This window comes from Mus pahari, chromosome 9 (genome assembly GCF_900095145.1).
Source record: "Mus pahari chromosome 9, PAHARI_EIJ_v1.1, whole genome shotgun sequence".
Taxonomy (NCBI): domain Eukaryota; kingdom Metazoa; phylum Chordata; class Mammalia; order Rodentia; family Muridae; genus Mus; species Mus pahari.
The window spans coordinates 54,859,248-54,886,444 of NC_034598.1; the positions used below are offsets into that span (position 1 = coordinate 54,859,248).

At 44.7% G+C, this 27,197-nt stretch overlaps 1 protein-coding gene across 2 annotated transcripts in view; it reads left to right on the top strand.

Moving 5' to 3' along the window:
- Srgap1 (SLIT-ROBO Rho GTPase activating protein 1) overlaps positions 1-27,197 on the top strand; it is a 268,720-nt gene that overhangs the window by 119,628 nt on the left and 121,895 nt on the right. For both annotated transcript variants that reach the window (XM_021204901.2, XM_021204903.2), the window contains exons 2-3: positions 743-938; positions 6,255-6,417. In XM_021204901.2, the coding sequence (XP_021060560.1) occupies positions 743-938; positions 6,255-6,417 (359 nt within the window). The remainder of the gene's footprint in view (positions 1-742; positions 939-6,254; positions 6,418-27,197) is intronic.

Below are 27,197 nucleotides of genomic sequence, written 5' to 3' on the forward strand. Positions count from 1 at the left end.
ATTTTTAGGTTCAGCATGCCTATAAACCCTGAAGCTAAGTGTTTTACAAATGAGGAGTGTATGCCCTAAATAAAATTGCCAGATGTCAGTCTCTGCGTGTGCCAACTGACAAATGCCTCACGACTCCGATGTCTGGAAGAGATGATGCCCATCTCTTTTCTATGCAAGCTCAAAGGGGAGAGTCGATGTGAAACACCACTGAACATTTTATAATGCACTCTGATGCCAACAGCACCCCAGCATTGGGAATTATCCGAAAGGCTGTAATTTCTTTCTCTCATGATTCAGTGTGTGTTTACGGTACTGCAAGTGTGAGACATATTTCTATTCAAATTCGCTATATTTTTCCCTCAGCCCCATATCATTTTTTAAAAAAAGAAGGCCAGCAGATGTTTTAAAATAAAGCAACCCAGGGCCAGTGGTAAAGATGCTTCCACCAAGCTGGCAATCTGTGTTCAAGCTCTTAGACTTGCATGGAGGAGGGACAGAACCAACTCCTACAGGTTGTCCTCTGGTTTCTGCACCCACTTTGTTGTGCACATGTGCCCACATGCTTGCATACACAGCATCATGGTGAATAAATGGATATAACATAACAAGCCAAAACCAACCTGGGTGCAGGACTCCAGCAGAGACCATAAACAGGGCCATTCATGTGACAGGAGTCACACTGCATGCCTTGCCTGTTTGTGCATCTTGGTCACTTCCATGACATCACCGGGGGATTCTTGTCTTTCCTCAGAAATCCGAGCCCAGCTGGTAGAGCAGCAAAAATGCCTGGAGCAGCAGACAGAAATGCGAGTTCAACTGCTCCAGGACCTGCAAGATTTCTTCCGGAAAAAAGCCGAAATTGAGACAGAATATTCTCGGAACCTGGAGAAGCTGGCAGAAAGGTTCATGGCCAAAACAAGAAGCACTAAAGACCATCAACAGTTCAAGTAAGAAAGGCTATTTCCAGCCGTGGGCATTACTCTAGGGTCTGATGGTTTGGCTAGCGTGCATGGGGTCATAGGTTCAATACCTGGGGTCAGATCGGGAGACAGGGGAGGGAGAAATAAAGAGGGAGGAGGAAGACTTGATTCAATACCTGGGATGCAGGTAGAAGTGGGGGAGGGAGGGAGAGGAACAGAAGGAGGGAGGTAGCAAAGGAGAGATGGATGCAGAGACAGACAGACAGACAGATGGAGGGAGACTTGATCCAGATTCACCTTTCCAGGGCGATGGCCACCTTGTCTTTCCTCCGAACCTCTTTGGCTCTAGACATTTTCTCTCTTGTTTATGAAGTTATTGGCAAACGTGTCCCCATAAATCTAACAGCCTTTCTCCATTCCCACTTATGCTACATAGACATAAGTTTATATTTTAAACCAATGTTTACAAAATTAACAACTACAGAAAAGGAGCTGAAATCAGCCATAGTAGACATTTGAAAGGGTGAATTTAAAAGTCGTTGTTTTAGACAAAGGCCTCAAGATTTTTCCTCCTCATCTTCCTCCCCCTGCCCCCACCTTTTTCCTCCTCTTACTCCTGCTCTTTAATTTTTCCATTTCTTCAAACCAGGTCTCGCTCTGTAACCTGGGCTAGCTTGGCACTTATGCCAGCCCTGCCTGCCTGCCAAGCACCAGGATTATAGGCCTGCAACACTCTAATGATTTTGTATGAAAATCAGCAATAACTTTTGTTTGGGTTTAGTGTTCCTGGGGAGTACCTCCTACCTTCACCCAACAAATCTGAGATCATTATAATCAAACCTTTTAAAAACAAAGACTTTCAGTAAGAGCTTATGGGTGAGCATGGCTAACCTTTAACATTAATGTACTTCATTAGATTAGAAAGAACATCCAGGTGATCTGTTCAAGAGACTTTATAATGTAAATCCCAGGGTCCCAGAGACAAGTAGGAAATCACACACAAGTATGCAAGCACGGGTACCACAGACAGAGGAAGCAGAAGCATGGTCTGTAATGGAGGGAGAGAAGGGAAGGTACTGGAAGAGTGGTGACTCTGTGTGTGTGTGTGTGTGTGTGTGTGTGTGTGAAAGAGACAGAGACAGAGAGAGAGAGAGAGAGAGAGAGAGAGAGAGAGAGAGAGAGAGAATATTAGAATGAATTGCATGTACGTGTAATAGTACACAGACATGATGTGCACCTGCTACAGAGACCAGAGAGCCTCAGGTGTTACACACCTCTCTCCACTTCCTCAATGCTGGGGTCCATGGCTCAAATTCACACGCTTGTGCCTACAAGGCAGACTCTACCACCTGAGCCATCTCCTTAGCCCTAAGAAGAGTGACCCGTAAGTGGGCACATATTGACAAGCTGACTATGAGAGGGGCGGAAGAAGGGAGCCTGGTGGTTAAGAACCAGAAGGGAGGGGTTGCAGGCCCAGGTTTGTAAAATAGTCGTTCTTTGAGAGTACGCTGTCATTGGAGGTGCAGCGTGGCCACAGGCATTAACTAGAGCACACCACAGACTCTTACATGTCTTTGTGGGCAGTCTGGCCTTTGTCCTGCAGACATAGGAATCTTTGCAACATTTTAAGTTGGCCTGACCACACCTTCATTAAAGTGACAGGCAAGGTTGTCAGCTACAGGAAGATAACCGGGAAGGGAGAACCCCAAGGGTCTCGCCTGATGTATAGCCTTGTGGTCTTAGCCACCCTACAGGGAGGGGCAGATACCCAGATGGAGAGATTGTAAAACGAAGGGAAGCGTGGCCTTTTGTTTCAGAAAGCTCAGTGGGCCAGGGAATCTGGAAACAGAAACGCTCTAAGAATCTCAGAAATGATGGTTACAATGTAACTGATGTGCTCATGGAACACCTGGATTCCTAGGGAACTGAGGGATGTTTCCATAGTCAAAAGAGAAAGGACAAGAGAAGTGAAGGTCTGCATATTCACAAAGGTGCCCTTGGCTTAATCCTGCAGAAGAGTGGGTGGGCAATGAGGTCTCCACAAGAAGAAAGAAAGATGAAGAAGATAAAGATGAAGACAAGGTTTCCACTGTAGGCCTCTCCTCGTTATCGTCCCGTTCCAGAGGATAGCCGACCCCAGTGGTAGAGGAAATAAAGCCCACCTACTCTCCCACACAGGGCAAACAAAGAGACCTGCCTGCTCAGCCTGGGAATTGGGGGGCTACTGATAACTGGGCCTCTTGCTTCTCGGCAACCTTGAAATTCCACTTCCAACCTTTCCATGACCTCGAAGCCCTGTTTAAAAGGAGAGTGGCCAGGTTAGCTAGAGGGCCTAGCAGGTGGAGGCCGAGCCTGGAACCTGAGTTCAGTTCCCAGAACTCACATGGTGGAAAGAAAATAAACTACGGAAGCTTGTTCTCTGACCCTCACGGGCATGTGCCCCTTCAACTAAATGCAATGAAATATTTACGCATGCAGCTCCAAATTGCCTTTGACTTGAGCATTCTTCATGATTGAATGCAGAGCCGGGGATGAAATGGATTATAAATGGATCAGAAACTCAAAACCCAGCTTCATTAACAAGCCAGCCAGACCTGCGTCTGAATAATGACTACTGCATGACTGTACCATTACGTACCTTCTCTGAGCTTTGGTTTCTCTACCAGAAAGCTCATGACCGTAATTGGCAAAGTCTTTGCCATGACTGGTGTATGGCTTGCTCATGGGTACACGCATGTGCATAGCATTTCTTCTCCTCTTTCTAGACAAATGAGTCTTTAGCAGACTCATGCTCGTGCTCATCGAAGCTAGACCTTGGATCCTGCTTTTGCACCATTTGGGGACAGTATCTGTGCAAACGGTCCTCAGTCTAAAAGTTGCTACTGCAAATAAAAAGAGCAAGGCTTAGATCAGCCTCCCACACAGACTCACTCTGATATTCACTTTGGTCCTTAACCAATCTTTGGTAAGCTTTAGAGCTCTCTTGTTGACAGTCAAGACACAGTGAGTGGCTGTGGTAAGGATTAAATAGAGTTAGCGTTAAGTCTTGATCAGAGCGGCCTCCCAGATAAAAATAGCTAACTTTATATGCTCAGCACTTACTATGCGCCCGAGGCACAATGGCAAACATTCAAACACAGACATGAGCTCAAGTCATCTTCATAATGACCTCATGAGACAGGTTATACGATTTATCCATTGGACAAAAGGTCTGAAGCACAGAGGTTAGTACTGTTATCCCATAGCCACACAGAAAAAAGGGAGGAGCTGAGCTGAGAACCTAGAGCAGGAGCCCCCCACACCTTTCATTAATATTTATGTAAATTTGAGACAGGCTCTCTCCAAGTTATCCAGGCTGGCTTGGGATTTGGTCATCTTCCTGCCTCAGCCTCCCAGGTTGCTGGGATTGCCCACCTGTACCTCCAAGGCTTGAAGTCCCCAGCCTCAACCTGCCCACTACTTCTCAGTAAATGATAGCTGCTGTTATTATCACATTATTATTGATATTATGGTTGGTGCTTATAGCAAGGCAATGACTTATCCAGTTGATGAAATACCATTTGATGCTTTTGACTGAGTGGACACTGAGAACACGAAGATGCATGAAATATGTTCAAGGCATTGGTGAGTTCCTTCAGGACAGAGGATAAGCATAGTTCAGATGAACACGTAGCGATTGCTTCCAGGGCTGAGTAAATAGAGGATGTCAATCGAAAGACTCTATGCATCTGCCATGGACACAACATTCCTTCTTGATAGTTCAGAGAAAAAAGATGTCCCAGGTCAGGGCTGGAATCACAGGGTACAAGGAGGTTTCTTTCTGAACCCCTTTCTGGTTCTAATCTTGCTTTCTTTTTCCTTTAGACACAGATTATAACTCTATGCGGGTGTTTAGAATGGTAAATATTTTCTTTGTATTTGTTTTTGACACAGGGACCTTATTCTAAGGCATCCTTGAATGTGCTACATAGCCCAGTCCAGCCTTAAACTCTTGGCTCTCCTGCCTCAACTGCCCAGATTCAGTGCAGTATTAAATGTAGAATCTGAGCAACCCAATGGTAGAAAGGCGTGACTTTCGTTTTATTCCCCCTGAGTTAATGCTTAGTCATAAATGTTTATGACTAATAAAAACAGTCCATCTTGCTGAAAGAGTTGGCTCAGTGAATAAAGGGCTTGCTAGGCAAACCTAGTGTCCTGTATCCTGATCCCAGAACCTGTGTATAGTAGCACACAAGTATCAGTAAACCCGCACTCCTGCAAGAAGACAGGAAGCGGAGACATGAGAATCTTTATTAGTTTAAGGCCACAGTGGTAAGTAGTGAGGGCCCCTATTCACACTATGTGGAAGGTGAGGGCTCCCATTGGAGGTTAACCTCAGACCTCAACACCTGTGCCACATGACACATACTCCTGTCTCTTTCCCCTCCCCCAACCCTTCCCCTCTCATGTACACATGCAAATTATAAAGAAGATAATAAAACCTCACATATGGTTACATCCTTTGCCCGGGTTAAGCACAAACACTGCCACTTTGCCATTTCATGGATTAGTTTTTTTTATAGTCAACAACAAAAAATTATGTGTTTAATTTCTGTTTTCAAGCAGTGACAATTTAGTTGCTCACCATGTCAGGATGGAGTTGTTCTTTGAATATGTGTGCATATAGGTCTAAGTTTGTGTGGCTTTGTAGTTCATTTGGTTTTATCATCTAGAATAAACCAGGATCATTTATGAATCTGAGATGGCTCTGTGAATTTCATCAGGATGTGTGACATGCCAAGAGCCTGCAAACTTTTGGGTTCCATTCATAAGCCTCAGGACAATGCCATAAAGCTCAGGTTCCCCAGGAATGGTTTCTGGAGGCTGGAGTCTATGCATCCAGGGATTAATAAATAACCCTTCAATTTGTATTCTGTGGCAGGCATACCTAGCCAAATTTCTTTTCCAGCAGTAGGCTGAACACTCAAAGCAGACTTTGTGAGCTGCGGCAGACCGGTCTGTGTGTGAGACAGTAGCCAGTAGATTTTCATGAAAACACAAGTGCTGTCCTTAGCAGTGTGCTAAACCTGGGGGCTGCCTAAGCACTGTCTGGGTTGGGCTCCCGGGACCCTGGTCAGGGGCAGGGAGGTTGTACCAGGGTTTTTGAGCCAAGTTTTCTTTCCAGGCCTGGTAAGTTGCAGGATCCCTGCAGGCTGTAGCATGCCCTGATCTAAGAAACACTCAGACCACAATAAACAGTGGCAGGGCAGCCATATCTGCCGCGGCTCCTCCATCTGCGTGAGTCACCTCTCTCTCTCTCTCTCGGGTGATCCGGTGGTAATTCTGTCCTCCTTTATCTCTCAGGAAAGACCAGAACCTGTTGTCTCCAGTGAACTGCTGGTATTTGCTCCTGAACCAAGTGAGGAGAGAGAGCAAAGACCACGCCACCTTGAGTGACATCTATCTGAACAATGTCATCATGCGGTTCATGCAGATAAGCGAGGATTCCACCCGGATGTTTAAAAAGGTAGACTGCACACACTCTGCCATAGTGTGCTTCCACATGACCACCTGGCCTCCCGCCACCTACGAGAGGAGCATTAAAGGCGTGACTATCCTAAGGACACAATTTAGAGGGTGACACCTGAGCATGTGTACTTACACTGTATGCTGGTGGTGTGTATGTGTGTGCACATGTGTGTATATATGTTTTAATGTACACATTATTATCTACTAGGTATACTTATTTATATTCAGCAAGTTAATGAATATTTTACCTGAAGAACATGAGCAAAAGAAATATTTCGGTGATGGGTACCTGCCGGGTACTGGAGAAGTAGGTCAACTATTAAGAGCTTACACTGGTTAGCTTATGCTTAGAGGATCCAAGTTTGTTTCTCATACCCAGCTGCAGGGGGACCTGAGGCCTCTGCCCTCTATAAGCACCCACACTCATACACATGTACAAACACACACACACACACACACACACACACACACAAACACTTAATTGGAATAATATTTTTTAAGTACCTGCAAGGTTGGCCTTTGTCTCCTCTGACCCCCACACTTGGGAGGGCCTCACGTGCTTCTTCCTGGCTCATGCATGACCAGGCATGTAAAACACATCACGTGTTGTCCTCCCAGGAACAAGTTATCACACTGTCTCCTTACAGCCTAGCCTCAGAGGCTATGAGAAACTGAAGTGGAAAAAAAAAAAATCCACAGGGCCCAGAAAATTCAGTTTCTAATATGTTAGAAAGCTTCCTCCTTCCTAAATCCATTTACAGAAACAAACAAACAAATCAGTGAAACCCGGGCTTGTAAGACTTCACGCCGTCATTAACTTCAGTCAGCCCGCAGCGAGTACTTGCGTTGTTTGGACATTTCTGTTGAGGACAATAACAGAATTGGAACATTTCCTGTATAAAGGCTCCTTGCCTGGCTTTCAGTTTCTGTGTTGAGAGCATGAATCTCCACTTCTCAGCTTCACGTTAGAATAGTGTTCCATGCCTAGACTGACACTCAGACCTTTCTTCCGTAACTTTTTTAGCTTCAGAGAAGGGGGTGTGCAACCCATCGATTCAGGCTTCGTGTTTCAAAGGGGCCTCTTAAAACAAGGGGGTAGTGCCACAGAGGCCAGCTGGAAGGCCGCTCGCTCAGCTGTGCTTGATGGAGCCACATTAGATTTGATTTCTGACCTAGAAATGGAATTTGGCAAGTTCTAAGACACTGTGTGCTGTGTTAAATAGAGAGAGAGGGAGAGAAGTGTTCTGAACAAAGGAGAACTTTCTGTGTTGGATCTAAGACTAGGCAGAGAATATCTTAACTTCTTAAATAAGAGAGCTGTGTGTGTGTGTGTGTGTGTGTGTGTGTGTGTGTGTGTGTGTGTACACATTTATGAGTTTCAACTGAGCCAGGGAAGTGAAGAAATAGTCTTGTTCCTCCATGAGCCCCACCTGTGTTTTTTCAGTGTGGTTGTATCTGTGAGCATATGCTGTAGTCCACGTGCTAGGCATTACACTGCAAAGATGGAAAGGTCGCACATTTGGACACTACTAAAAGATGCTTCCCCAGCATGGGGGCCTTGGCAAGGATTCAGCCAGGACTTACAAGGCTAGCTCCTCGTTTACTTATCCACAAACGTCTGTAAGCTGAGTTAAAAGACGTGTCTCTACTCGCAAGGAACATGTTATAATAATCACACGTTCCCAAGCTAAAGAGAAGTGCAGCCCACTGTGGGAGCTTAGAGGTTAGAGATCTTCATTTAACCTAGGAGACAGAAAAGGCTCCAAATAAGAGGCGGGGAAAGACAAGGGACCTTTCTAGGGTCTGCAGGAACACGTGTGTATGGGAAAATATTGAGTTTGCTGGGACTGGACTTCGGTTCATAGGATTAGAACGGGTGATGGATGGAGGCTAGCTAAGATGGGCCCAATAAGGAGAGACTTCTCATGACAAGGACAAAGAGCTTAACGAAGCTGCAGATACAAGGATGGTCGCCTAGTCGCCTGCATTTAGCTCTTCTCCTTCCTAGCTTTGTTATCTTGGATGATTGTTCTCCGGGGTCAAGAAAACGCCCTGTCTCTACTCTTCCCAAGACTGAACAAAGCAAGGTTGGGCAGAAGAGAGCCTGAAGCTCTGTGAGCCCTGAGGCTGGGGATGCCCTGGAGTTGTCTCTTAATCCAAGTGGGGAGCCTTGGGTTTTAGGTTTGGAGCCCTTGAACTTGGACTGCTCTTAGGAAAGGCAGCCCCCTTCCATGGAAGGGACTTCTCCAGGGCGATTCCCAGGGATCACGATCAGCCGTGAGATCCAACAGCCCACAGCCAGTATTCCCGGTAGTTGAGGAAATGAAACCCTAATTTTTATAAAGCTGAATCTGGTGAATCCATGGTGAATAGAAAAAGCAAGCGGACACATGCCAGCTTGTTTTCGATCAGAATTCATTACTCGCTTAGACGCTGAGGCTTGCGGTCTACGCAGTAGATTCCTACAAACTTGGTTGTTTAGTGGGGGTGTTATGTACACCCTGAACAGCCTTCTCTCTCAGTGATGGCTGATGAACTAGAGACGCTCAGTCCTTACAACCACAGAGACAAAGCCGACTGAGGAACTGTCAACCTACTAACATGTAACTCCAACTCAGCCCAGCCGCAGTCAAGGACGCCAAGGACCCCGCGCTGAAGTCCCCGTCTCAGGTCCTTGGACTGCTAGACTTATCTTTTCTGCTTACTTTTGGGCTGTTGTCTTTTTTGTTCGTTTCGGTCTTCCTGGGGAGCCAGGGCTGTCTCAGAGTGTGAGTCTCTCCTCCCGGCCTCTCTGGTGCTGTGAGTACGTACCGGCACCACCACATCTGGCTTTCTCTTTCTTAGGTGGCAAGTTTCCAGTTCTCCAGCTGCCTTTCCAATGTTACAGTGCTACATTGACTTAGTAGCCTCTTCTCTTATCAAAATGAAATCATCACAGTGAGCCTGAAGTGGCCTTTAGAATAACTTGGGCACCTTTGGGGTGTGCTCCTTTGGGGGAGAGTTTGGGGTGTCCTCATTTTTCAGAGTATCTCCTATCTTTATGGAGCTCTGTACCGATGCTGTGTGCTTGATAGCACTGGCCTCTTAAGTGTAATCAGGGGCAGAAGCCTTTCATCCAAACTGTTCTGTCAAATCGAGAGTTTGGAACAGGTAATTGCAGGAATGCTTTTATATCCAAATGGATATGATTACCAAGAAGACTCTGCAAGAATTCCCAATTCAATGCAGAGTGGTGGGGAACAACATAGAGACCTAATTCCTCCTTAGATGGGAGCAGTTATAAAAGTCCTTGCACATGGACTTGACTCAGAAGCGGTTATAGAAGCAGTTCTATAAGAACCTGATATAAAGATCACCAAGTTCTGTGCCCCAGCTCACAGAACCTCACAACGTGCATTCTGTGCACTCTTGTTTTTTTGCTCATAGGTGTGAGATGGTTTGTAGCTACTCCAGACTTTCTTGGTTAGTTGGCTGGAGGGGTGATAATTGGCTGCTTTATGAGGATGGTCAAACACTTTTGAGATTAGGTTTTGGCTTGGCTCTAGTCCACTCCTGAGCCCCTGAGCGTAGACTGGGAGACCAGAGGTCTCTGTGTGCCAGCACAGAGGCGCATGCTCACCATAGTTATCGCTGCTCTATTATCAATACTGGGGATGGAGTTAGGCTTGGTGTCTTTTGACTGTAGAATGAATAATAAAAATGCAGTACATGCATGTGGTAGAATTTTTTTTTAAAGATTTATTTATTTTTCATTTATGAGTGCACTGTAGCTGTCTTCAGACACACCAGAAGAGGGCATCAGATCTCATTACAGATGGTTGTGAGCCACCATGTGGTTGCTGAGAACTGAACTCAGGACCTCTGGAAGAACAGTCAGTGCTCTTAACCGCTGGGCCATCTCGCCAGCCCCGATAGAATTTTTTTCAAATATGTACAAAGGCAAATGAAATTTGCAAATAGTTGGATAGAACTGGAAAAATGTATATATTCCATGACGTGAACCAGGAGCAGAAAGACAAATGCCATGTAGTGCCTCTCATATGGGCATCCTCGTTTTGACCATTTAGATTTCTGTCACCAACTTGTAGTGCCTTCTGAATCCAGGAAGCTAGGATAGGGATATTGGACTGGGGAATGCTTTAGGGATGAGCACTAGGGGTGGGAAAGTTTCAGCAGGCCTGGAGGGTGGGGCTGAGGATGAGGAGACTGAAGTAGGAGAGGGCTAGTCAAAACCCACAATTGTATCAAAAATCTATTGTTGTGTGAGCTAATTAAAAAGTATAAGTTAAAAAAAAAGAATAATAAAAAGGGAGATGCCCCATATAGCTAGATAGCACTAGTCCTAGAACCTGGGGAGTTGGGGTGGGGTGGGGGTGGGGATCTACTGCCACCGCCACTCTCAGCTCTCATGGGAGAAGCTTCTCTAGTGGATGGCTAAGACAGACTCACAGCTGGTCCAAAAACAGAGACTAATTAATTGATGCCGGAGTACTCAGCTCTAAATGAAACACAAACACCACCACCGCCCCTCCCGAGGCTCCGGGAACATAACTTGAGGCAGGAAAGAAATATTGTAAGAGCCAGAGTCTGGAGAAGACATCTGTATAACAGCGACTTTTGAGGGGACAAAGCTGTCATACTCACGGACACACAGCGCCAGCTGTGGTTACCTGTATAAGACACCCCTGCAGTCATTGTCCCACTGCTGCTGACATTGCTGTAGCCTGGGCCTGTCCTTAGTCCTGGACTGGGGAAGGACTACAGAGCTCTACCACTCCCTGCTCAACAGTGGGCTACTGGTGGATTCTAAGGGCAGACGAGTCCCCGTCTTCAGTCGGGTACCCATCGGTGGGCCCACCTGGCTCCAGATGGCAGTTCTAAACCCATGTTCCAGTATGTGATTGAACTCAGTGGGTCACAAAATGACCTGAATGTGCAGGAGGGACTGCAGGGAATCACAGAGGTTGATGGGTGTGGGGAGGAGCGGTGGAGAGACTGAGCATGCACCGTGGCGCGCATGGACTCATCGGAGACCAGATGTAATGAAAATTACTTTTTTTAAAAGCCTGACGCAAGCTATCTGTGGATGGAGGCAGCAGATATGTCAGTCATCCACCCTAAAGCCGCTGAGATTGGCCTCAGGCCGCTGAGAATTGCCCTCCTCTGGCCTGAGCACATGGGTTATCAGATTCAGTCTCAGAGACCTGAATCCTTGGCCAAGTTTGGCCATCTCGGATTGCGTGGCTTAATCTGACAGGAGGGAGAGATGAGGGCTAAGATCCATAGTCCTTCTTTCATTTTGTTTCTGTCAAAGTAAGCTGTATCTATTTATATGCTTCAGTATGAAAGACAGAGACATTTCACGGGAATGAAGCCACGCTGCCAAAGGGACCATTTAAAGTTCGTTACTTGTCCAAATAGATGTTTTAGTTGAAGTTAATTAAAAAAATGAAAATACATACGAACCACTGGTGTACTGCCAATCTCTAAGGCTCTGACCTTGTTTTGAGAAAAAGTTCATGATGGGCCAGTAGAACGGCCCAGCAGATAAAGGTGCTTGCCACTAAGACTGATGAAACTGAGTTCAGGGCTGGAGACATGGCTCAGCTGTTCAAGGGTAAGCTCACAACCTAATAAAGAAACTGAGTTCAGTCCCCAGAACCTACATGGTGGAATGAGAACTCCTACACATTGGCCCTCTGACTTCCATATGCTCACTATAGCTTGTATGCGACAGCTCACCCCCCTACACACACACACACTCACTCACACCACACGCGCATAAATATTTTTTAAAACCTATTCATTTTGAAGCATTGAATATGAACACTGCCAACCCATTTCAGTCTTATTATTTAAAAATATAACAATACTTTATAATAAAATATATAAGAAAAATATAAGTATATTATAAATTAAAATATAACAGTAATTTCCTTATAGAAAGGCAGGAAACACTAATGACATTTTAATCACCCAATTTAACACAATCAGTTAATGATTTGCATCTTTTGAATATTGATATGTATGTTCATCTGTGTACTATGCAAATATTTTATGTTATGTACCTATATATTTCACAATTGCATATATGGGTTATACTTATTTGCATGTTGTAGATCTTTTAAAAATTGAGATACAATTCTGTAGTTTGGCCACCTGCCCTTCTCCTGTAAGAGATTAGCATTTCTCACGCCTGGAAACGAGCCCTCAGATGAGGGACTTGATGGCCTCCTGGTGTAAGTCACTGTTTGCACGGCTCCGTGCCTTTTCCTGTCACTGGACATTTGAGTCTCCCCAATACCGGTGATACTCAACTTAGGTTGCATAATCAGAAAAGGAATTGCCAGGTCAAGGGCAGCCGCAGACTTTCTAAGTGCGGATGCCCTTCTGATCCTTTTGAGGTTCTGGTGCGATGGCAGCCAGGACTCTGCCTTATCCAATTATACGCTGTTCCCTGAAAAGTAAACAGACTGATCTTTGGTTTGCCTTTTTTTTATTAGCAGAGAGCAACCAGACATGAGTTAGTGTGCTTATGCAACATTCGTAAATAATATAGCAAGAACCTTTCCAAGGCATTTTAGTGCACTGTAGCAGAAGAATTAAATGGTGTTCTGGTGGCCTCCAGGGCAGCTTAATTATTGATACGAGTAAGAAAAGCCCAAGCCAGCATTACCCTCTGGCTCTCTTGAGTCTTAGCAACCTTATGGGTAGCTCGGTCTTTTTCTAGAAGTAAATCATAACTGAACTATTGTTTCTTATAATGGCAGAATCTCCTAAAGTCTTTCTATGAAATATTTTCCATTGGTTTTTGTGAATTACACACCAAGATGGCTGGCCCTAGTACATGCTCTATGAATGTCAGTGGTTGGTGCTGTTTCTCTTGGCTTCCTATAGTTGCCTCGTCGCCTAGCAACAGCAAGCCGTGTGTGTGTGTGTGTGTGTGTGTGTGTGTGTGTGTGTGTGTGTGTGTGTGTGACTCACCTGGCTGGAGGTTTAGCAGGTGAGCAGCTACAGAGGAGCAATTTACCATCTGTTCAGAGGCTTCATCAAAGCCTTAGGGGGAGTCAAGCCCACAGTCCGCGTGTGTCTCCTTGAAAATGCATTACATAATGGTTTTAAAATCCAGCTGAAGTCAGCACTGTTGAAAGCTTTCTCCATATGGTGCGCTGCTTTGATACCAGTGCCCAAACGTCAGTAGTGGAACCAATAATTAATTACCTTGAGAATAGTTGCCTAGAAACATCTGAGAAGTTGTTGAGGTTTCTCTAGGTTACCTTTCTTCTGTCTGGGTCTCTTTGACTTTTGGATTTTGTACATGAACGTGTATATTGGGTAAAGAAGATGCCCGGGGTAAGAATTATTTCAGAAACTAAAACCTTAAGGGAAACAATATGGTCCAGGTCATACCAATGTTTAGTGTCTAATGAGATGGGGAGAGCAATATATGCAGGAGACAGTTTGTCCCCAGTATTGTCCATACAGGAGACACTTTGTCCCCGAGTACTGTCTGTGAATGGAGAACTGGCTGATTCTGCAGGGCCTGTTGAAATACGCACTTTGAGTTTTTATTATTAGGGTGAGGGATGAAATAAGATCTTCTGACTGAGAAAGCAGTTGGATAGAGGTGTCAACTGCCTTTCCCCCTGAGTAGAGTGAAAGGACAAAGGAGAGGCACAAATACAGACACTACAACGATCCTTCTGAGTTCAGGTATCTCCTGGTATTCCTTTCTCCAAGCCTTTCAGAGACTCCTGCCTCACCCAGAGGAAGGGCTAGACCCCAAGTTCTGATGACAGATAAATAGATAGATAGATGATAGATTGATTGATAGATGGATATAGATGATAGATAACAGATAAATGATGGATAGATGATTGATGGATGGATAGATAGATAGATAGATAGATGACAGACAGACAGACTGAGTCCCTTTCTGATATATCCCACATTTACTTGTTTGTGTCTCTGCTTAATTTGCAAGTTCCCAACGAAAGGACTTCTGCCTTGTTCACAGTAATTGGTGGTACATGCTACATGCCCAGCAGATATTTCTTGAGTGATTACAGTAATGGATACCAACTTAACATCTGTATTAGAAAGAAGCGATCAGTGTCGTCCACACAACGTGAAACTCGGGGTGTGTTAGCACCATGCAGTGTCATCCACACAACAGGAAACTCACGGTGTGTTAGCACCATGCAGTGTCATCCACACAACATGAAACTCGTAGTGTGTTAGCACCATGCAGGATTTTCAGGGCCACATTTAAACAACACCGTGGTGTGCACTACTTCCTCAGGAAAAGACAGCATCGGGTGTCCTGGGAAATTGTCCCCCTTCAGAGACCAGGGCCAGCTCAAAGACTGATGGCCTTCGTCACTGAAACATGGACGACTGGCTGTGGCAAATCACAGCAGAAAATACGGATAGTTATCTTCCAGAAATTTGCCTGTAAAGAGGAAGAGAAAGGATGGAGGAACGTTGGTATTTAAAGAAGAGTATGGGGCCAGGAAAGGTTTGGTTTTTTGTGCATGTGTGAGTTTCTTGCTTTGGTCTGTCTGTCTGTCTGTCTGTCTTCTTAAACTAGTCAGAGTAGCCAAGAGAAGGTACCACAGGAAAAAGGAAAACCAGGCTGAGGAGAGAGCTCCTTTGAAAATGCACTTGCTATGCAAGCATGACTATTTGACTTCCCTACAACCCATGTAAAAATGTTGGGTGCCATGCCTGTTCAGTGTTGGAGATGTGGAGACACATGTGACCCTGGGAGCCCCTGAGGAGCTAGCCTAGCCTTCGTCACACCTGTGAGAAATTCAGTCTCAGAAAACAAGGTGGGTGGCTCCTGAGGTTGACCCCTGACCTTCACAAGAACCTGAATATACACACACACACACACACACACACACACACACACACACACACACACACGGCGTTGGGAAGAGCAGACACACTCCAAAGGCTGGGCTGGGAGAGAACAAATATAACTCTCTCAGATAAAGATAGACAGGATGATTGGCCTTCAGCGGGAGAGTCTTAGCAGAGCAGATGTCACAGTTGTCATGGCTGCAGACAGTCCCCTTGGTAGGAAGAGAGCAGGATGCTATGGGACTCTCAGTCCCAGGTTCTCTGTGCCCGTGGAAGTGATCCCATGTGCTGGGATGTCTGTTGAGATCAAAGAATTTGCAGAAAGAAGAGAGGATTCTATCGACAACACCCTGGGGAAACTGAATTAAAAATAAAATTCAATCTGAGAACGGAAGGAGTGTGCGTTTTATAATGTGATCTTAGCGGTGCTCTTAGTGGTGGCTGAGTCCTACAAGTGTGTTCATGTATCCTTATTGCCAAAAAGAAAGAGCACAGACTGAGTCTGGGGTACGACCTGAAATGTCAAAAGGCGACGGAGGAAGGACTGCGGGAGACAACTGGAGGGAAGCGACGACCCTACCATTTTCTCCGCAGTGAAGATGTTACTGGAAAGAGCACTGAAGTACCCATGTTAAATGAATACCATGCTTTCTCAACCACACTTGGCTGTGATATACTGTACGCAGAACTGGCCCCAGTGATGTTCTGCCTTGTGTCTGCTGTCAGCAACCCCCACCCCCCCATCCTGGCTTTAGGCTGTGGCACTCGGGACGGTGGGGAATATGAATCAAGCAGATTGTTGAAAGCGCTGAAGTTCACCCTCTCAGGATACGGCTGGAACCCTGAGACGAGCATGGAACCAAGTCCTAGTTAACCATCTGCGTGAGTGAGACCACATGAAAGGAGACAGACATGCTAAGTGACAGCTAGCCGGCTACTAGACATATGAATTAGAGCATCTTACATCATCCAACTGCCAGCGGACCACAGACGCGAGGGAGAACGCTGCACCCCCAGCCCGGAGCAGAGCAATTCCCCCCGCTGACTCAAAGCCCCCTGAGCTAAGTGAAATGCAGTCTTGTGCCACTGAGCTTTGAGGCCCTTGTTACAGGGCGAAAGCTTAAATGATACACCAGGTAAATACCCGTGCTCGCCAACAGGAAAGATGAAATCAAAAGGTAAATACAGGCTCCCGGGGAACAGAGTCAGCACAGTCCACTGGGTCTCTCCCACTAAGTGCGTCCATAAAACCTAAACACAGTGCCTACGGCAGCAGTCTCAAGACTAAGTAGTAGGAGGCAGATGAAAGGCCAGACTCGAGAGATCTGCCAGATCGGCAGTGTTCCCCGTGTTTTCCCTTCGGAATCTTGCAGCCCAGATGCCTGACAGGAAGGAGTCTGTAAGCAGGCACCAGACACCAACACAGACCTGTACATGACGCCTTCTACTATGATCCAGAAAGCAGAGTGGGGACAGGAGTGTGTAGCTCCGGTGTCTGCTATTCCCACTTTCTTTGTGGCTCCTTACTCCTGAGTAACAGACTTTGTGCAACGGGTACTGCAACCCCGTAAAAGTCTTTTTGGAGCGAGAAACTACCCTCCCCAGTAGATGAGCTGATATCCAAGGTTAGCAACCACCAGTTTGGGTCTTGGACAGTCAGTGCGTGTGGAAGAAATAGACAACACAGGCTAGGCTAGGCTCGGCTCCTAACTCTCTAATTATCAGACTATAAGGGGGAGGCTAGAAAGCCAAAATGTAATAACGATTACATAAACAGATCTCCTGAATTTCCCCATTGAAAAGAAAGAATGAACACACAGTGTGGCCAGCATTTACAATGTCAGCATTTCTGAAAGAGAAGGAAAATTGTGATATTTGAGGATAATTGCAAGAAAATATCCCAAATTCAGCAAATGACAAGTTTAGCAAGGTCTATACGTTCAAGTTTACTGAATGTAGACTAGATAAGCTCAAAGAAACCCAAATCCAAGTACAGATAAACTGAAAGTTACAGACAAGCAAAACCACTGGAGGCAGCCAGCAGAATATAATTCATGCTCTGAGACACACCAGTTCACCCTGTGGGGTGCTCTGTCCAACTGTGGGGTGCCCCTTTCTCTCAGAGTCAGCAGCTTCTCCGAGCAGTGACAACCCAAGAAGCCTGCAGACACTGCCAGATGTTTTCTTAGGCAAACATGGCCTCAGTTGAGAAATATTGATTTAAATTGGGTCTTCAATCCTGCCAAACAGGTATTTTTACTTTAAGGAAATGTTCTGGTTTGGTTTGATTTATAATGGTTGAGTTTATAAACTTAAAATAACAAACATGAGACAGTTTTTTAAAAAGTCTAATCTCTTGCTTTTCATTTAAAGAAACAATTTTTTAAAGTACTTTTTAGTACCAAATTTATTTAGATTTTGTTATTTACAAAAGACCACACCTAATCTAGTTTGATTGGTTGGTTTTTGGTGTTTGCTTTGGTTTGGTTTGGTTTGATTTGGTTTGGTTTGGTTTTTGAGACAGGGTTTCTCTGTGTGGCCCTGACTATCCTGAAACTCTGTAAACCAGGCTGTCCTTAGACTTCACAGAGATCGGCCTGCCTCTGACTCCCAAGTGCTGGGATTAAAGGCATGCACCAATGCTGCCTAGATCAAGTTCATTTTTTAAAAGTCATAGATGGGCCAGAAAGATGGTTTAGTGGGTCAGACACCTGCTGTGCAAATGTAAGGACTCATAAAGTCAGATAAATACGTTGAAAAGCAAAATTATCAAAACCAAAAACAGATGCAGGCTGGCAAGACAACTCAGCTGGTAAAGATGCTTGTCACCCATCCTGATGACCTGAGTCGGGTACCCAGAGTCCACATGGTAGCAGGAGAGAACCAGTCCTCACAGGTTGACCTCCTACTTCTACCCACAGGGCTGTGTTTCTGTATAAAAGCCAGATGATGTGAAAACCAAAACAAACCCAGGGACAGGCTCTAAAGTGTTTTACCATTTGAATGTGTTACTGAGAGAAAATCAGGATGGGAAGAGGCCTAACCAGGAGAAGGCTTCGATGGTGCACGAATCTGGGAATAAAGTTTACCCTGCCATGAGAATTGTGACTGGGACATCTGTCCATCCTTCAGGAAGTACCTTATCCATATCAACTAAGAGTGAACTGCTGTTTTAAAGATGTGTTAGTATTTTAAGTTTTGCTGTTCTGTCCATCCAAATCAGATATTCTTAAGAATTCCAACTCCAACACACGACTGTTCTTTGCCCAGTTAGGAAGGGACTGGAGGATTCTAAACATTACTTCAGGTTCTTGGGCTCTCATTGACCACAGGGATGTAGATGAGGACCGACACACCAGATAGGGCAGTTGCAAGTGTGTGCCCCCCAAGTCCTCCCAGTATCTCCACCCCCACCCTGTGAAATACAAAGCCAGTGTGTTAGCAGGAGCTGCAAACCACAGTTGTCTGGAAGACAAAGGGAACCCACCCTGGCTTCTTCAAATCATCCTATCCAATGGACCAGTCACAGGGAATGCCTAGCACAGAGAAAGGGAGTCTTAACATAGGACACGGTAGCTGTCTCCAGACATTTGAAGTCTGCCCCACAGGTAGCTCCACTGCTCACGCTACAAGGAATTGAGAATATATGGTGGATTGTAAGTGGAAACGGGTGTTCGCTTCACCCCACAGCAGACCTAGCAATTATGCAGTCTGAAATCTGCCTCAGAAACAGTCTGCTGCGCTGCAGCTCTGCAGTGCTCTCCGGGACGGACTTCGGTCTCCTTGATGTTCCAAAACACTCGTTTTGACTTCTGTTGGATTGGCTAAAACATTATCTGACTTGAAAAATGATCCAAAGACTGTTTCACCAGCATTTGAAAAAGCAGAAAGTGGCTTCCTAAGATAAAGTAAGGGGACTCTGAGCAGATGACATCGTGACAGCAACAGCAAGAGGTACCAATTACGGAATGCCCGGTGTGTGTCAGGCAGTCTGTCGCACACAAAACAATGGGCAGCTCATCTCATCCTTGCAATGAACGTTTCGGGGCAGGCCCTGTAGTATTTTCCACTGTAGCGATGAGGAAACAGCTCAGAAAAAAAAAAAAGAAAATAATAAGATTTTCAGATGCTCTGACCCTGGTCCTCTCTTGAAGACTTGAATTTCTTGTTTTCTCTTTCAGTGGGCTGTCATTCCTTGTGTATGACCCGCCAGCCATGAATGTTTGGCTTTCTTCTTCTTCTTCTTCTTCTTCTTCTTCTTCTTCTTCTTCTTCTTCTTCTTCTTCTTCTTCTTCTTCTTCTTCTTCTTTTTTAATTTGGGGCTGTGTTTTATTTTGTTTCATTGTTTTAATTTCTCTGGTTGTGTTTAGTGAACCAAGTTACAGGAATCTCTTTTCTCTTGTCCTGTTCCTCCTCTGCCTGTCCTCAGGTTCCATGTCACTTTAATGGGCTCATTAACCACAGCAGTTCTGAATGATGCTGTTGACCAGTATCGACTTCCCAATCGGTGGCTCTCAACCTTCCTAAGGCTGCGACCGTTTAACACATCCCAGTTCCTCATGCTGTGGTGATGACCCCCCCACCCACCCTAAAATTATTGTCATTGCTCCTTCATAACTGCCACTTTCTGTTATGAACCGTGATGTCATGATGTAATCATGACGTAAAGTTCTGAAAATGGAGGATGTCCGATATGCAGCCATCAGGTTGAGAATGGCTACTCTAAAGGTTCCAAAACAGTTTAGTTCTTGAAGATGAAATCTGAAAAATCAAGTATCCTGTTGAAGAGTGATATGGAGTTTTGTTTTTTAATAGTTTGAATAGACATGATTCAGACTGGTCTGAACCTGTTTTCTTTGCTTCTCACACTAGATGATGGGGCCCCTTTTCTGTGTTTGCCGCCTGGAAACGACTCAGTAAATTACTGTTAAAGCTGGGAGAAGGTCTGGCTGAGTTTGAATGAATGAATTTGTATCAGTGTCGCCACGATTCTCTGCCCTTTGCGTTAAGACAAGCAAACCTACCCACTGGCCTACTTCCCTAGACGGCCCATGCCTACTTGCTGTGGTATATGGAGACTTAGGTCACGGAGCACGCTGCAGTACGTGATACAGTGTGCTTTACCATAGACAGTGCTTCTGACCCAGATAACTGTGAGCAGTCACAGCTATAACAGGAAGGAAAGCCCTTGATTTTCCTAATTAATAAATGCCTAGGTTCTTGTTTTGAAGAAATACCTAGAAATAAGTTACTGATAAAGCCGTTATTAAATTTTTGTGAAGTTTAACACATTAACACATTAAAAATTGATCAAAAATGTATTTATCATTTAGTTAACTGTATTGTGGACCTAGCTAAAGCTTAACTAACTTTTTTGAGTAGGTCTATTTATGTGGCCACAGAGTTTACACTTAATTGATTATTCAGTAAGTGACATTAAAAAAGTATTTCCAATTTATTACCATTTTCAATAAATAGACCTGGCATGAAAAGTAACGTTTTTTTTCAACCGCAAAGCATTTGCATTGACTGTGTTAAAACCTGGCTCTCGGGCCTGTTTGTATTTATTTATTTTTGTTTGTGTTTTTGAGACAAGGTCTCACTGTCCTGGAACCCACTGTATAGACTAGGTTGGCCTCAAACTCACAGAGATCCACCTACCTCTGCTTCCCGAGTGCTGGGCTGAAAAGCGTGTGCCACTGTGCCCAGCGGGCCTAACTTTAAAACTGTCTATCACAATTTATATGAATTTCTTATCAATTCTGTGTGTATTCTAGTTAATTATTAAATCGCACAGTTGGCTGAATGTAACAATCCCACCGAGGACACACGTGGGGTTTTCATTCTCCCTGTGTGCTGTGTGCATTCTAGTGAGTTCATCTGAGCAGTTTCCACAGATGGTGGAAAGAAAGACTGGAGTGAGGAAAGCCAGCCGAGAAGGAAGAGGGAGGCAGGGACTCTGAAGAAGGACACAGCCTGGGCTAGTGAAGGTCAGGGTTTGTAATGAGCCCATTTCCCTTTAAGAGGAAAATACCTTAGTCAGAAAACTAAGTAAAATCATGAGTAAAATACAAAAATGTAGATTAATTAAGACTGCTGGTCCTCCTACAGAATCACCCTTCTCCTCAGCTTCTTTCAGCCTTCCCTAATTCAAAAACAGGGGCCAGCTGCTTCTGTCCATTGGTTCGGTGCAAATATCTGCATCTTACTCTTTCAGCTGCTTGTTGGGTCTTTCAGAGGGCAGTTATGATAGATTCCTTTTGTGAGCACTCCATAGCCTCAGTAATAGTGTCAGGCCTTGGGACCTCCCCTTGAGCTGGATCCCACTTTGGACCTTTTTTCCCTCAGGCTCCTCTCCATTTCCATCTCTGTAATTCTTTCAGACAAACAACTATGGGTCAGAGGTGTGACTGTGGGATGGTAACCCCATCCCTCACTTGATGTCCTGTCTTCCTGCTGGAGGTGGCCTTTATAAGTCCCCACTCCCTACTGTTGGGCATTTCATCAAAGGCCCCTCTCTATGAGTCCTGGAGCAGTTTTAATTAATCTGGACCCTGGAGATCTTTCAAACACTGGACCACCAAACAGACAGCATACACCAGCTGATATGAGACCCCCTCCCCCAAACACACATACAGTAGAGGACTTCCAGGTCTGTGTTCATTCAGAGATGATGCACCTAACTCTCAAGAGACTGGAGGCCCCAGGGAGTTAAGATGTCGGATTGGTGGGGGCCGGGGGTGGGGGCATCCACGTGGAAACAGGGTGGGGTGGGGAGGAGGTGTGGGATGTGGAGCAATCAGAGTGTGGATGAGGAGGGGCAAGGAATGGAATATGGAGTGTAAAAAATGAATTACAAATAAAATTAAATTAAAAATACAAAAATGTATAAAAGTTGAGTAAAAGAGATCATCGAAGGTTAATTTTCATTAGGTAACATCATTTAGAGATAATTTATTTAAATGTCATGTCCCGATGACTTAAAATAGAGGGAACAGGCCTATAAACTACATATGTTCATACCTCTACATATGACCTATAGACTACATTTGTTCATACCTCTACATATGACCTATAAACTACATATGTTCATACCTCTACTTATGACCTATAGATTACATATGTTCATACCTTTACGTGTGATAGTGTTCTACATAGCAGATAAAAGAACATAATACTAAACATTATTAAATGTTTTTATAATATACTTTATTCTTTAGCAATTTCATGCATCTATACATTGCATCTTGATTATATCCTACCTCACTCTCTACCTCTCTCCTGGGCACCAGCCCTCTTTCTCTGTTCTGTCTATCTCTGTCCTTTACTCTCACTCTCTCTGTAACCTACTGGGTCTGGTTACTGCTGCCTGCTGGAATGTTGGCTTATCTTATTGGCTCTATCTCATGTAGAAGCTGTAGATACTGTGAGTTAGTGGGTGTACAGGTCGTCATATCATGTCTGGAAGTCAGCATCTGGTCACCACTCTTCCAGCACGTACAATCCCCCTACACACGCTCCATCTGCAGAAGGGAGAATAGAAAGGCTGCAGATGGCTCATCTCAGGGTAAGCAGTTAACAGTCACTTTCACGCCTTTGACAGGCTATGAGGCTCCGCATTAGCTTCTGCCCAGGGTAAAACGAAGCTTCTCCAGCCAAGGTTGAAAATGGTGCTGATCCTTGGATGTGAACATAAATGTTTATTGGGCAGTTTGATAACATGTCTACTTAGCAAAACCACAGTGGCATGCTCTCCCCTAGAAACTAGGACCCACTTCTCCGTAGACTTCTGGCCATTGGGGTGGTTAGCTTTGTTCACTCCACACAAACTAGAATCACTTGGGAAGAGAGTCTTAATGAGGGGTTCTCTACATTGTGTTGGGCTGTGGGCATGTCTGTCTGGGATTGGCTTAATTAAGTTAATTGACTTGGATAAACACAGCCCACTGGAGGCTGCACCATTCCGAAACAGGGGGGCCTGAGCTATACGAAAATGGAGAAATAGAGCTGACATGAGCAAGCAAACAAGCAATATATATGCATGTATTTCTTAGCTCTTACTTGTGGAATGTGACTATTTGAAGTTCATGACTGTACTTCCCCACAAGGATGAGCTGTAACCTGGAATTGTAAGCTGAAGTCCTCTATTCCTCTAAGTTGCTTTGGGTCAGGGTATTTTATTACAGAAACAGAAATGGAACTAAGACAGTGAGGTTTATAGTACCAGACACAAATTCCCTCATGTCTAGTAACCTTCAAATACCACTAGAAAGTAGTTGGTTACCACCTAATGGTCATGCCACTATTGCCATTGTGGATGCATTTTTGTCCAGAAGGTGGGTATTATAACTTTCAGTGTTCACTGCTGGATGATATTATTATGACTTTTACCCCTTCTGGCCTGAATAGACCCTTAGGGTGCTATGAGAGCAAGCCTGCAGAGAAGCAGTTTCAGACCAGTTCCAGCTTGATTTCTTTATGGCTTATAACCAGACTATGTGGTCTTGAGGAGCAAGGTCTTAAAACTAGGCAGCATCATTTGGGGATCTCTGGGGTCCCCCTAACCAGTAACTGGTTGAAAGATATCCCTCCCACACCTGGAAGTGAGACTTTCACTTAATAACTCATGTCTTCTGGGAAAACATTGTCCATCTGTGCACGTTTCCTGTGTCCTAAGTATTTTTAAATATTATGTTTTGTGTTAGGTCACAAAACTGTGTGTTACCAGAAGGCCTTTGCATCATTAGTTTTTGGTTAACACACCTGCTACCTCTTCCCTCTCCCACCCCTCTCTACCACTCCCATCTGAACTTAAACCTTTAATCCTGTTAGGACCCCTGCCCACCCTACTCTAATATCACATTGTTCTATCCTCTCGATCCTTAAGGCCTCTTCTACCATTCTCATGGCCCTTTCTAGCTTCCACTGAGGCTGGACAAGGCACTGATAGAGACTGAGCTGCACATCTGTATATGTGCCTGGAGCTTCTGTCCATCCCATGTGTGCTCATTGGTTGTGTCTCAGTCTTTGAGAGCTCCCAGGGGTCTAGGTTATTTGACTCTGTTGATCTCCTTTAGGCCTTCAATCCTTCCCCTCACTCTTCTATCTTAAAACACCATCAGTGTTTTCCTGTGGGTCTCTACATCGGTTTCAGTCAGCTGCTGGGTAGAACCTCTCAGAGGACAGTTATGCTAGGCTCCTGACTTCTGTGACCCATTTTTAAATTAGGTTTTTTTTTCTTGATGCTTAGCTTTCTTCTTTTAGCTCTTTGTATATTCTAGATATGAATCCCATTATGTTGGCTATGCAGATGGTAGAGGTCTGTCCCCATTCTATAGGCTGTCCCTTTTCTCGACAGTTTCACTTGCTACACAAAAGCTTGATCCCACTACTACCCTTATTTATTGAGGATTGGAACCCTATCCCAAACACCTATGCCTATATCATCCAGTGCATTCACTCCCTACTTTTTTCTCTGATGGTTTCAGAGTTTCTTGTCTTAATATCTGGTCGTCGATTCATTTGGAGTTGAGCATTGTTCAGGATGGAAGATAAAGATCTAGTTTCATCTACGTGGACATAGACTTCTCTGTCAATATTTGTTGAAAATGCTGTCCTTTCCCCATGGGTTCTTTTGTTTATACTTTTGTCAAAAATCAGGTGTGTGGCCTAATATCTGGGTCCTCTATTCTACTCCATTGATCTACATGTCTCTAGCATGTTTTTTGTGTCATTAGGATGATGTTTTTGATGCTACTCAACTGTAATATGACTCAATATCAGGTGTGGTGGTACCTTCCACAGTATATTATTCCCTTTGCCCAGAACTTTTTTGAGGATTTGGAGTCTTTTGCGCTTCCCAATAAAGTTTAAGTTTGTTTTGTCTTTTGTTTTTATTTTATTTTATTTATTTTGAAGCACTGAGTTCGTGTTTGGCTGGGGTGGCCGGTTCTTGGTAGAGTTGGTACAAGGACATTTTCACAGTTTTCATCTTGCCAATCCACGACCACACGATGAGGTCTTTCCATCTTCCAGTGTCATCCTCCGGTGTTTTAATTTTTTTAAAGAGATAACCTCACAGGCTCTTGGTGAGGTTTGTTGCAGCCTGTTTTGTTTAATTGGTTGGTGTTGCTGTTTTGAGACCATTGTGAATGGAATTGTTTCCGCCACCTCTACCTCACTAGAAGTCTCACTTGCCCAAAGAAGCTACTGATTGTTGAGTGCCACCATTGTAAGCTGACGCTCTGCCGAGTGTGTTAAGTTCCTTATTGTTTTTTCCAGCTGTCTGTGCCTGTAGACACACTTTACTGTCATTATTTTGAGTTCTCTGTCTGAGATTTAAACTAACTCACTCTCTTTTGAGACAAGGTCTTGTTAAGTAGGCTAACCCGGAACTCATTATGGAAACTGGCCTGGCCTCAAACCCACAGAGACTCAGTAGCCTCTGCTCTTAGAGGGCCAGGGTTTGAAGTGTGTTCCACCATGCCCAGCCTAGCCCCCTCACAGGACTGTAGACCTGATAGTTTTCGGAGAAGTTATGTGGTATTTGTTTTCTGTGTACATGTTTCATATGTTACTGCCTTGAGATTTATGTATGTGGGGTCCTTTCTTTGCTCGGTGTATATTTTAATCAGTGATATTCTTTCATCTGGAGTTTCCACAGCATTCAAGTATGATTTGGATTGATAAAGTTGAATGTGTAGTTCTGAAAATAATTCCTCAGTTCAGGAGGAATTCAAAACAATCCCTCCTCAGGAGCTCAGGATGGCTGGTGTAAACTCTACGCTATCGCTGAGAATATTAACTACAGAACATTCAACACTGCCTGTCCATGGCTGCTAGATGTTACCTCTGTGCAGGTGCCGTCCCTGGCAGTTAACGGAGACCCCTTTACCTTCCATACCTGTTTGACAATAACAGAGGACAGTATAGAGCATAGTCAAACTCAGTCAATAAGGCTAGACTTGGGAATAAAGTACTGTGGTTAAAGGGAGAGTACATATTAGATCTTTGAAATTAAAAAAAAAACAAGTTAATGAAGTAGTTAAAGTAGCTGCTGGAAGGGAGAATTGGGCTAGGGGTAGGGACTCTTTAAAGGTTAATGCTATGGGGGAAGTAAAGAGTCAGGGGTGAGGACAAGAGAGGAGAGATGTGGGATGAGCAGGGGGCGTGCACATTTGCTGAGGATGACAGTGCGGCATGCCTGTGGTGCACTCTGAAAACATAAACGGCTGTGCAAAAACCTGAGCAGTACACCTGCAAGGGAGCAGAAATTAAATAGGATATAAGAATCAAAAACGATTCTTAAGGAGGGACCTATTGTCCCAGTTGGGGTTGGACTGAGGAGTGAGGTGAAATTCTCCCATGCCTCCAGCCCGGAGGTCCTCCACCTGGGGGCTGCAATTTCCGTCAAACAGCTCTTTCAACGGGGGTCGGCACACCAGACACCCTGCCTATTAGATATTTACGTTACAATTCGTAACAGAAGCAAGATTACAGATATGAAGTAGTCATGAAATAATTTTATGGTTGGGGGTCACCACACATGAGGAACTGTATTAAGGGGTCCCAGCGTTAAGAAGGTTGAGTACTGTGCCAGCCATTCCGCAAGGTACTGGGGAGGGGTTTCAGGGAGCCATTGGTCTTCCCAGCCACCATGTTCCCTGTGAGAGAGGGGAGGTTGTGAGTCCCTTCCTGGCTGTTCTCTGGGGCGGGCACAGTCTCCTCTGACCTCTCTGGGTCTGCTTTATGTGAGAAGTATCCCTTCCCTTGCACCCCCCCCCCCAAAAGAAATGCTGATTTTTCTCATGAGATAAAGGATAGAAAGATAAAAATAGAACTTTAAATTTCAGTCAGAGTTATTAAACCTGTGTGTCCGGGGACTGTTCGTGCCTGGGAGATTGCAAATGACTT